This window comes from Bombina bombina, chromosome 8, assembly GCF_027579735.1.
Source record: "Bombina bombina isolate aBomBom1 chromosome 8, aBomBom1.pri, whole genome shotgun sequence".
In the NCBI taxonomy this organism is placed as follows: Eukaryota; Metazoa; Chordata; class Amphibia; order Anura; family Bombinatoridae; genus Bombina; species Bombina bombina.
This window is the reverse complement of record NC_069506.1, coordinates 27,846,167-27,859,188: the sequence shown is the minus strand read 5'-3', so window position 1 is coordinate 27,859,188 and position 13,022 is coordinate 27,846,167. Positions and strand designations below refer to the sequence as shown.

General features: G+C 40.8%; 1 protein-coding gene across 1 annotated transcript in view; it reads right to left on the bottom strand.

Annotated features, from left to right (window-relative positions):
* The window catches only part of EIF4G3 (eukaryotic translation initiation factor 4 gamma 3), a 477,611-nt gene that overhangs the window by 144,546 nt on the left and 320,043 nt on the right, over window positions 1-13,022 (bottom strand). Inside the window, 3 exon segments of the mRNA XM_053690236.1 lie at window positions 2,419-2,597; window positions 3,226-3,454; window positions 3,973-4,061. Coding sequence (XP_053546211.1) covers window positions 2,419-2,597; window positions 3,226-3,454; window positions 3,973-4,061 — 497 coding nt within the window.

Here is a 13,022-nt window from a genome sequence, read left to right as displayed (position 1 = left end):
GAATTAGCTAGTTTAAGGACTCTAAGCCTGTCCGTAATGTCGTCCAGAGTAGCTGAACCAATGTTCTCTTCCAGAGACTCAATCCAGAATGCCGCTGCAGCCGTGATCGGCGCAATGCATGCAAGGGGTTGCAATATAAAACCTTGTTGAACAAACATTTTCTTAAGGTAACCCTCTAACTTTTTATCCATTGGATCTGAAAAAGCACAGCTATCCTCCACCGGGATAGTGGTACGCTTAGCTAAGGTAGAAACTGCTCCCTCCACCTTAGGGACCGTTTGCCATAAGTCCCTTGTGGTGGCGTCTATTGGAAACATTTTTCTAAATATCGGAGGGGGTGAGAACGGCACACCGGGTCTATCCCACTCCTTAGTAACAATTTCAGTAAGTCTCTTAGGTATAGGAAAAACCTCAGTACTCGTCGGTACCGCAAAATATTTATCCAACCTACACATTTTCTCTGGTATTGCAACTGTGTTACAATCATTCAGAGCCGCTAACACCTCCCCTAGTAATACACGGAGGTTTTCCAGTTTAAATTTAAAATTTGAAATATCTGAATCCAGTCTGTTTGGATCAGAACCGTCACCCACAGAATGAAGTTCTCCGTCCTCATGTTCTGCCACCTGTGACGCAGTGTCTGACATGGCCCTAATATTATCAGCGCACTCTGTTCTCACCCCAGAGTGATCACGCTTACCTCTTAGTTCTGGTAATTTAGCCAAAACCTCAGTCATAACAGTAGCCATATCCTGTAATGTGATTTGTAATGGCCGCCCAGATGTACTCGGCGCTACAATATCACGCACCTCCCTCTGAGCGGGAGATGTAGGTACTGACACGTGAGGCGAGTTAGTCGGCATAACTCTCCCCTCGTTGTTTGGTGAAATTTGTTCAATTTGTACAGATTGACTTTTATTTAAAGTAGCATCAATACAGTTAGTACATAAATTTCTATTGGGCTCCACTTTGGCATTGCAACAAATGACACAGGTATCATCCTCTGAATCAGACATGTTTAACACACTAGCAAATAAACTTGCAACTTGGAAATACAATTCAATTAGAATAATATTAAAATGTACTGTGCCTTTAAGAAGCACAGAAGATCTATGACAGTTGAAAATTAATAAATTGAAACAGTTATAGCCTCAATCCTTGTAAACAACACAACTTTAGCAAAGGTTTAATCCCATTAGCAAAGATAACAAATTCTGAAAGCAGGAAACAAATTACAGAATAAACGTTTTTTATCTCAGTCAAACTATAATTCTCACAGCTCTGCTGAGAGAAATTACCTCCCTCAAAATAAGTTTTGAAGACCCCTGAGCTCTGTAGAGATGAACCGGATCATGCAGGGAATACAATGAGTTGCTGACTGAAATATTTGATGCATAGAAAAAGCGCCAAAAAACGGCCCCTCCCCCTCACACACAGCAGTGAGGGAGAACAGAAACTGTCAGAAAAACAGATTAAGCAACTGCCAAGTGGAAAAATAGTGCCCAAACATTTATTCACACAGTACCTCAGCAAATGAAAACGATTTTACATTCCAGCAAAAACGTTAAACATAATCTCTAGTTATTAAACAGCTTTATGTATTTCTTACAGTGTAATTCTAGTGAAGTACCATTCCCCAGAATACTGAAGTGTAAAGTATACATACATGACATTATATCGGTATGGCAGGATTTTCTCATCAATTCCATTGTCAGAAAATAAAAACTGCTACATACCTCTATGCAGATTCATCTGCCCGCTGTCCCCTGATCTGAAGTTTACCTCACTCCTCAGATGGCCGAGAACAGCAATATGATCTTAACTACTCCGGCTAAAATCATAGCAAAACTCTGGTAGATTCTTCTTCAAACTCTGCCAGAGAGGTAATAACACACTCCGGTGCTATTTTAAAATAACAAACTTTTGATTGAAGATATAAAACTAAGTATAATCACCATAGTCCTCTCACACATCCTATCTAGTCGTTGGGTGCAAGAGAATGACTGGGAGTGACGTAGAGGGGAGGAGCTATATGCAGCTCTGCTGGGTGAATCCTCTTGCACTTCCTGTTGGGGAGGAGTAATATCCCAGAAGTAATGATGACCCGTGGACTGATCACACTTAACAGAAGAAAAGTCAATACTTCAGCAGAAAATAGAGGCAATAAAATAAATTCTCACATAAATAAGTTTGCCCTTTTAATTTGTGATTCACTCCATAACTATGGTAAGCCATGCCCTTTAATTTGAGTTTCTTTTAAAATACACAGGACAATGGGCATGCTCCCTTTATGCACGTTCCTGTTTGCTGAGTAAGTACCAAATGACCCCAATGGTTTTTGCTACCTCCCAAGGTCTCCTGTTTGTTCCTAACAGCCAGCATATGAGACTGCACCTAGCCACCTCCCTGTCTCCTCACTTTGTCCAGGACCACGTCGCTGATGGGGGGCAGGCCGTCTGGCTTCTGGACGCAAGCTGGCATGTACTGAAATGATAGCAGGAAGTCCCGGTCATATTGCTTCTTCCCTCCTGGTTCTTCACTGTGATCTCGTGGTGGATCCTGAGGAGCTTCAGAAGGCTGTTCTACTGGGGTGCTTCCTGGACAAGGTAGAGTGAGAAAAATGAAGAATGTGAACCAAAAGGAAAACTTCACAATACATAGTCAAGGACTTACTTTTAAATAAGTGTTTTTCTGTACTGAATCAGAAAACGTATTCTTAAAGGACCACTCAATGCAGTAGTATTACATAATTAACAAGTACATAATAAAAAGACAATGCAAAAACACCTACTCTGAATTTCAAATAAGCAGTAGATTTTTTTTTCTGACAAATTTATTTTTTCTCCCATTTTACAGCCCCCTGTATCATGTGACAGACATCAGCCAATCACAGACTAGTATACGTATACTCTGTAAGCTTGTGCACATGCTCAGTAGGATCTTGTTCCCCAAAAAGTCTGAATATAAAAAGACTGAAACATTTGATAATGGAAGTAAATTGGAAAGTGTCTTAAAACTGCATGATCTTTCTGAATCATAAACGCTTATTTTGAGTTCAGTGTCCCTTTTAACATTAAAGTACACTGTCCCTTTAAGACACAAAAATATTCACAGCATACACAAGCTTTGCAGCTGCATCACTGAGAAATTACAAAGGTTCCGCTGCTTTATCATTTAGTTAGGTCTTTGCAATGAAGAAAGAATGCAGGAAGCAGACAACACTACCTGATTTGTGTGTGTGTGACAAGCCTTTCTCGGGGCCTGATGGGAAATCCGCCCCATCAACCTCAGAAACGTCTGCCCCATTACGCACTGGCTCTGCCTCTCCGTTTTCCTCCGGTGATTTGGCATTAGTGTAAGGGGGCTCAGTCTCTGTGGGGCCACTGCTGTAGCTCATCTGATCCTGCTCCAATTCCCCAGCTTTTTCCTCTAATATACTGTTGTCTTCTTGTGGCTGCAGAACAAGTTAAACAAATAAGAATAAGCTTGACCATGAGCCCAGCAAAAACTCCTCCTCATTCTCTAGGCCAAAAATACACGTGACAAAGTCAAGCAGAATCCAGAAATGGAAAGAGTCTGTCATATTAACAACGCCAGGCAATGTGTGTCTGATTATATAAATCTCCTGTTACTTGTTTTAGTCTCTGTGCTTCCTATATAAAAATAGATTTGGTAAACAAAAAGTGTTGCTCAAAAAATAAATAAAAAAATAATATATTTATACATTTACATACATATATACACGCACACATCTATTCAATTGTTTCCAACATCATCAGTTTACAGTGTCTAATAATAATGTAAATTAGTTTATTATAGATCAATGAAGTATAATCTCACGCTGTGTCATTCAGACTCTGACAGTTGTGTAATGTTCCCAAGTCTGGAACTAAAAGTCCGGTTAAGCTCAGTCATATGACCATGAGTCAGCCTACAATTAGAAATGTGCCGACATAACCCTATTTTTTTTACCTCTGCGTCCAGCTGGAAAGTCTCGTCAATGTCAGAACTTCCATCCGGTACTTTCTTCCACATCTTTGGTGACGTTACAACTGTTTGAGCTGCAAATATATTTTAACAAGATTTAAATTGGACTAAACATCAAGTAGGTCAGGATTATAAATGGGTTGCTTAAAACAGAGGTAAAAAGAAAAATAAATAAATAAATAAAACACAGTATGATAAATGTAAAACTTTCTACAAAATAATTGTGTAAAATAAATATGCAAGCAGCAGTGCATATTGGAACCATTATTTTTGCACTTTAATATCCATTTAAGTCCCTGTAAACTTGAGCCTCTAAATTGTTATTTAACAGAGATTTATTATCAGTCATTAAAGGTTAGGCCTGCACATTCGGCAACTTTCTTAGCTGCTTAATACGGAAGGTGGCGGCAGCTATTGGCTCTTTTCTGACCCGGTGTTCTGTCAGAATTTGCTACCCTGTTAGTGCGCATGCACAAAATTACTTCACTGCATTCCACATCTGTTGTAAAGAATGTGTGGCATGTGGTGATGTACAGTATGTGTGCTCATGTGCACTGAAAGGGTAGCAAATTCTGACGACTAGATAGCAAGTCTCAACGCTTTGTCTAGGCATGCGCGCCGCACGCACCCTCAATATTTACATAAACTTAATGAAACAGTTTCTCCAATAGTAACCTCCAGCTCCATATATCATCACAATTAAAAGGTGACTCCTAAATTCATTCACTTACAAACACAATATATAGAGCTGGAAATTACTATTGGAGTAACTGTTTCGTTAACATGCGCAGACAAAGCGTCAAAACTTGCTATCTAGCCGTCGGAATTTGCTACCCTTTCATTGCGCACGAGCACACATACATAAATGCATTCCACACATTCTAAACAACATATGTGGAATGCAGTGACGTAAGTGTGCGCATGCGCACTGATAGGGTAGCAAATTCCAACAGGTAGCAAAAATCAACAAAACACCGGATTTCTTCTTATTAAAGAGCAGCAAAGTGCAAAGGCCACAAGCGTTCACCTTCTTCTGGATTCACCAGCTAATGAAGCCGCTGAATGCACAGTCCTATTAAAAGGTATCTTTTGGGACTACTGGGTCAGAGATTATTAAATGCATGTTAACGAGCATCCCCAACAAACACTTTGCATTTATAAACGTTACCTTAGTGGTTTTTAAGAGTCGTTTTAAATGACATGCTCTGTTAGTCATTTTAAGACTAGCAACCCTTTAATACTATGGCCTCTATTTATCAAGCTGCCTACTTACCTACATTCAACGGCTCGCCTAACATCGCCGCCGTGGACCTGAATATGTTCGCCAAATTTATCAAGAAAGCTGTCAAAAAGCTGCGCACCAAGTACGGAGCGATGAGCAGCAGACTGTTGTTAACTAACAGTCATCGATCTCGCTGCTCTTCGGCTTATTCGCAGCTTTCTTGCTATACTGTCACTAAGCACCCACACTATACTATACTGTTTACCCCCTAAACCGCCACTCCCGGAGCCCCCTGCAACGCTAATAAATATATTAACTCCTAAACCACCGCCGCCACCTACATTATACCTATTAACCCCTAATCTGCCGCCCCCTACATAAAAATAGGAAAAATCCTATTGGCTGATGCAATCAGCCAATAGGATTGAGCTTGCATTCTATTGGCTGATTGGAACAGCTAATAGAATGCAAGCTCAATAATATTGGCTGATTGCATCAGCCAATAGGATTTTCCCTACCTTAATTCCAATTGGCTGATAGAATCCTATCAGCCAATCGGAATTGAAGGGACGCCATCTTGGGTGACGTAATTTAAAGGAACCTTCATTCTTCGTTAGGACATCGATGGAAGGGGATGCTCCGCGTCGGATGGATTGAAGATGGACCCGCTCGGCTCCGGATGGATGAAGATAGAAGATGCCGTCTGGATGAAGTCTTCTGCCCGTCTGGAGGTCCTCTTCTGCCTGAATCGGATGAAGACTTCTGCCCCTCTGGAGGTCCACTTGTGCCCGGCTGGGTGAAGATGGCTCAAGGTAGGGAGATCTTCAGGGGGTTAGTGTTAGGTTTTTCTAAGGGGGGATTGGGTGGGTTTTAGAGTAGGGTTGGGTGTGTGGGTGGTGGGTTTTAATGTTGGGGGGGGGGGGGGTTGTATTTCTTTTTTTACAGGTAAAAGAGCTGATTACTTTGGGGCAATGCCCCGCAAAAAGCTTAGATTAGGTGTAATTAGTTTAAAATTCTTGCAATTTTTTTTATTTTCTGTAATTTAGTGGGGGTTTTTAGTACTTTAGTTTATTTTATTTAATTGTATTTAATTGTAGGTAATTGTAGTTAAATTAATTTATTTAATTGTAGTGTTAGGTGTAATTGTAACTTAGGTTAGGATTTATTTTACAGGTACTTTTATATTTATTTTAGCTAGGTAGCTATTAAATAGTTAATAACTATTTAATAACTATTGTACCTAGTTAAAATAAATACAAACTTGCCTGTAAAATAAAAATAAATCCTAAAATAGCTACAATGTAACTATTAGTTATATTGTAGCAATCTTAGGGTTTATTTTATAGGTATTTAGTTTTAAAAAGGAATAATTTAGTTAATAGTAAATTCATTTAGATTAATTTAAATAATATATAAGTTAGTGGGTTAGGGGTTAATAAAAATAATATAGTGGCGGCGGTGTGGGGGGCAGATTAGGGGTTAATAAATATAATGTAGGTGGCGGTGGGCTCCGGGAGCAGCGGTTTTAGTAAAAGTACTGCTTGGTATATCCAGAGCAGTGCTGGTCCCAAACGGAAAATGCTGCTGCTCCAATCGGCAGTGCTAGTCACACAACTCAGCTGTTCCTGAGTACCAAGCAGCACTCCTACTGTGTTTAACCACTTTGCAAGGCTTAAACCCAGAGCGTGTAATTTTAAGACTAGCGAACCTTTAATGCATTGCTAACAAATTAGAGCAGATACTTTTTCAACTTAAATGGCTCTTTATTCTCCAAGCTCAGTACATTGAATGAATGTCTGTCAATACTTCTCATTCATCAGCAGATTTTGCTTGCACTGAGGGCATGTGAACAGTTTTTAGCGTGCATATAAAAAGATGTGCATATTTAGATAGTGGATGTCAATTGGAAAGCTGTTAAAAATTGGGTTTCATTTTGACTTTAATAGTCCTTTAAAGGGAAAATCTCTGTGTGTAATAATAGCAAATAATAATGCACAGCATAAAAATGTAGCTCAGCATAATAATTAAAGGGATAGTCTAGTCAAAATTAAACTTTCATGATTCAGATAGGGCATGCAATTTTAAACAAGTTTCCAATTTACTTTGATTATCAAATTTGCTTTGTTCCCTTGGTGATATTTTTAAAAAACTAAACCTAGCTAGGCTCAAACTGATTTCAAAACCGTTGAAAACCGCCTCTTAGCTCAGAGCATTTTGAAAGTTTTTTACAGTTAGACAGTACTAGTTTATGTGTGTGTCATATTAGATAACATTGTGCTCACTCCTGTGGAGTTATTTAGGAGTCTGCATTGATTGGCTAAACTGCATGGCTGTCAAAAGCACTGAGATAAGGGGCAGTCTGCAGAGGCTTAGATACAAGGTAATCACAGAGGCAAAAAGTATATTAATATAACAGTGTTGGTTGTGCAAAACTGGGGAATGGGTAATAAAGGGATTATCTATCTTTTTAAACAATATAAATTCTGTTGTAGACTGTCCCTTTAATAAAAATATCTTCCCTACCCTTCAAGGGACAGTCTACACCAAAAATGTTCTTATTTAAAAAGATTGATAATCCCTTTATTACCCATTCTCTGTTTTTGCATAACCAACACAGTTATATTAATATATGTTTTACCTCTGTGATTACCTTGTATCTAAGCCTCTGCAGACTGCCTCCTTATTTAAGTGCTTTTGACATCCATGCAGTTTAGTCAATCAGTGCAGACTCCTAAATAACTCCACAGGATTGAGCACAACGTTATCTATATGACACACATGAACTAGCACTGTCTAACTGTAAAAAACTTTCAAAATGCTCTGAGCTAAGAGGAGGTTTTCAACGGTTTAGAAATCAGTTTGAGCCTAGCTAGGTTTAGCTTTTCAAAAATACCACCAAGAGAACAAAGCAAATTTGATGATAAAAGTAAATTGGAAAGTTGTTTAAAATTGCATGCCGTATCTGAATCATGAAAGTGTAGTTTTGACTTTGTCCCTTTCAGTAATAGGACATTTGAAAAATTGCAGTTGTACTTGGCAACAAAGGAACTGTTAAAGGGACACTAAACCCAAATTTTTACTTTCATGATTCAGATAGAGCAGCAATTTTAAGCAACTTTCTAATGTACTCCTATTAATTTGTATTCGCTCTCTTGCTTTCTTTATTTAAAAAGCAGGAATGTGATGCATAGGAGCCGGGCCATTTTTGGTCGAGAACCTGAGTTATGCTTGCTTATTGGTGGGTAAATGTAAGCCTCCAATAAGCAAGCACTATCCATGGTGCTGAACCTAAAATGGTCTGGTTGCTAAGATTTACATTCCTGCTTTTAAAATAAAAATAGCAAGAGAACAAAGAAAAATTGATAATAGGAGTAAATTAGAAAGTTGCTTAAAATGTCATGCTCTATCTGAACCACGAAAGGAAAAAATTGGGTTCAGTGTCCCTTTAAGGAGTTTCAAAAAAGAAAGGGGAATAGCCCAGTTACTAAAAGTAACTGCTGTGCTAATTCAGTGCACAAAACACAAGTCAGAAGAAAAATCTAAAAAGATTTGTTTCTTTTTAGACACGATGAGTCCACGGATCATCATCCTTACTTGTGGGATTACACCTCCTGGTCAGCAGGAGGCGGCAAAGAGCACCACAGCAGAGCTGTTAAATAGCTCCTCCCCTCCCTCCCACTCCAGTCATTCGACTTAAGTTAAGAAGAGAAAGGAAAAGCCAAGGTGCAGAGGTGTCTGAAGTTTACAAAAAAATAACAACCTGTCTTAGAAGAACAGGGCGGGCCGTGGACTCATCGTGTCTAAAAAGAAACAAATTTATCAGGTAAGCATAAATTTTCTTTTCTTTTTAAAGACACAATGAGTCCACGGATCATCATCCTTACTTGTGGGATACAATACCAAAGCTTAGAGTACACGGATGAAAAGGGAGGGACAAGACAAGGAACCTAAACGGAAGGCACCACTGCTTGAAGAACCTTTCTCCCAAAAGCAGCCTCAGCCGAGGCAAAAGTATCAAATTTGTAAAATTAAGAAAAAGTGTGAAGGGAGGACCAAGTTGCAGTCTTGCAAATCTGTTCTACAAATATTTTTGAATGCCCATGAGGAAGCAACAGCCCTAGTGGAATGAGCACTAATTCTTTCAGGAGGCTGCTGTCCAGCAGTCTCATATGCAAAACAGATGATACTCTTCAGCCAAAAAGAAAGAGGTAGCGGTAGATTTCTGACTCTTACGTGTTCCAGAGAAAATGACAAACAGAGAAGACGACTGACGAAAGTCCTTAGTCGCTTGTAAATAAAATTTCAAAGCACGGACCACATCCAAATTGTGCAAAAGACGCTCCTTTTGAGAAGAAGAATTAGGACACAACGAAGGAACCACAATCTCCTGATTAATGTTCCTGTCCGAAACAACCTTAGGAACGAACCCTAGTTTAGTACGTAACACTACCTTATCCGAATGGAAAACAAGGTAAGGCGAATTGTACTGTAGCGCCGACAGCTCGGACACTCTTCGAGCTGAAGAAATAGCAACAATAAATAAAACTTTCCAAGATAACAACTTAATATCTAAGGAATGCATAGGCTCAAAAGGAAGCCCTTGAAGAACTTTAAGAACTAAATTCAGACTCCATGGAGGAGTAACTGGCTTGAACGCAGGCCTGATCCTAACCAAGGCCTGACAAAAAGATTGAACATCTGGAACATCTGCCAGACGTTTGTGTAACAAAATAGATAAGGCAGAGATCTGACCCTTTAGGGAAATTGCAGATAAACCCTTCTCAAATCCTTCTTGGAGAAAAGACAAAATTCTGGGAATCCTAACCCTACTCCATGAGTAGCCCTTGGAGTCACACCAATAAAGATATTTACGCCATATCTTATGGTAAATCTTTCTAGTTACAGGTTTACACGCCTGAATTAAGGTCTCTATGACCGAATCAGAGAAACCCCGCTTGAATAGGATTAAGCGTTCAATCTCCAAGCAGTCAGCTTCAGAGAATCTAGATTTGGGTGAAGGAAGGGTCCTTGAATGAGAAGGTCCTTCCTCAATGGAAGTTTCCAAGGTGGCAGGGATGACATGTCCACCAGATCGGCATACCAAATCCTGCAAGGCCACACAGGAGCGATGAGAATCACTGATGCCTTCTCCAGTTTGATCCGAGCAATGACCCGGGGAAGTATAGCAAACGGTGGAAACAGGTATGCTAGGCTGAAGGACCAAGGAACTGCCAAAGCATCCATCAGTTCCACCTGCGGATCCCTGGTCCTGGACCGGTATCTCGGAAGCTTGGCATTCTGACGAGATGCCATGAGATCCAACTCCGGCCAACCCCATTTGAGAATAAGGTTAGAGAAAATTTCCGGATGGAGTTCCCACTCTCCTGAATGAAAGGTCTGCCTGCTCAGAAAGTCAGCCTCCCAGTTGTCCACCCCTGGGATGTGGATCGCTGACAGATGGCAAGAATGGGCCTCCGCCCACCGGATTATCTTGGCTACCTTGGTGATCGTTGAGGAACTCCTTGTTCCCCCCTGATGATGTAAGACACTGTTGTTATGTTGTCCGACTGGAATCTGATAAACTGGGCCGAAGCCAACTGAGGCCAGGCCTGAAGAGCATTGAAGATCGCTCGAAGCTCCAGAATATTTATAGAAAGAAGAGACTCTCTGAGCTGGCATCCGTTGTCACAATCACCCATGCAGGTCTGCGAAAGCATGTCCCCTGGGATAAATGATCCAGAGACAACCACCATTGAAGAAAGTCCCTCGTCTCGCGCTCCAGGGTTATTCGAGGAGACAAATCTGAATAATCTCTATTCCACTGCCTGAGCATGTTTACCTGCAGAGGTCTGAGATGAAACCGAGCAAACGGAATGATGTCCATTGCCGCCACCATCAATCCGATTACCTCCATGCACTGGGCCACTGACGGCCGAGGAGTGGGCTGAAGGGCTCGACAGGTATCCAGAATCTTTGATTTCCTGATCTCCGTCAGAAAAAATTCTCATGGATATAGAATCGATTAGCGTTCCCAAGAAGGTCACCCTTGTCTTCGGGATTAAGGAACTCTTTTCCAGATTTACCTTCCACCCGTGAGATCTCAGGAAAGATAGTACAATGTTGGTATGGGACCTTGCTTGTTGACAAGATGACGCCTGAATTAGAATATCGTCCAGATAAGGCGCCACCGCAATGCCCCGCGGTCTTAGAACCGCCAGCAGAGACTCCAGAACCTTTGTGAAGATTCTGGGTGCTGTGGCCAGACCAAAAGGAAGAGCCACAAACTGAAAGTGTTCGTTCTGAAAGACAAACCTTAGGAACTTGTGATGATCTCTGTGGATAGGAACATGAAGATATGCATCCTTTAAATCCACCGTCGTCATAAATTGACCCTCTTGGATCAATGGAAGAATAGTACGAATAGTCTCCATCTTGAATGATGGAACTCTGAGAAACTTGTTTAGACCCTTGAGGTCTAGAATAAGTCTGAAAGTTCCCTCTTTTTTGGGAACTACAAACAGATTTGAATAAAAACCCTGCCCGTGTTCCTGTATAGGAACGGGACAAATTACTCCCATGGAGGAGCGGTCTCTTACACAACGTAAGAACGCCTCTCTTTTTATCTGGTCTGCAGATAATCTTGAAAGAAGGAATCTTCCTCGGGGAGGAAAAGTTCTGAACTCCAATTTGTAGCCCTGAGACACTATTTCTATATCATATCTCTGATGAAGCGCATGTGCCCATGCGCGAAACGCGTAAGTTGGAGTTCACCTTGTATCCAGAAAGCCTACCTTGCAATAAAACTTTTTCCTGACACCTGGGCTCAGCTCTCCTTCTTCCTCATTTTGTACACTATTTCTATAGCCCAGGGATCCTGAACATCTCGCACCCAAGCCTGAATGAAGAAAGAAAGTCTGCCCCCTACCAGATCCGGTCCCGGATCGGGGACAAACCCTTCATGCTGACATGGAATCAGCAGCAGGTTTCATGGATTGTTTACCATTGTTCCAAGACTGATTGGGTCTCCAAGTAGACTTAGGTTGCAAATAGTTTCCATCCTGTTTAGAGGAAGAACAGAAGGAATTACCCTTGAAATTACGAAACAAACGAAAATAATTTTGCCGTCCTTTCTGTTTAGATCTTTTATCTTAAGGAAGGAGATGACCCTTGCCTCTCGTGATGTCAGAGATAATTTCCTTCAAGCCAGGCCCAAACAAGGTCTTTCCCTTGTAAGGAATCGCCAGGAGCTTTGACTTAGAAGATACATCCGCAGACCAAGGTTTCAACCATAAGGCTCTGCGGGCTAGGACAGAAAAACCTGAACTCTTAGCTGCCAATTTAGTAATTTGCAGAGAAGCATCTGTAATAAAAGAATTGGCTAATTTCAAAGCTTTAATCCGATCCTGGATTTCCTCTAAAGAAGTCTCAGTCCTAAGAGACTCTGCAAGAGCATCAAAACAATAAGCTGCCGCACTGGTGACCGTAGCAATGCACGCAGCCGGCTGCAATAACAGCCCTGGTGAACATAGATCTTTTTAAGTAGACCCTCCAACTTCTTGTCCATGGGTATTTGAAAGCACAACTATCCTCAATAGGAATAGTAGTTCGTTTGGCCAAGGTAGAAATAGCCCCCTCCACCTTAGGAACCATTTGCCAAGTTTCCCTAATAGCATCGGCTATAGGGAACATCTTCTTGAAAATAGGAGAAGGAGAGAAGGGGATACCTTGTCTCTCCCATTCCTTAGAAATAATCTCCGAAGTTTGCTTGGGAACCGGAAAAATATCTGAGTAATAAGGAACTTCGAAGTATTTA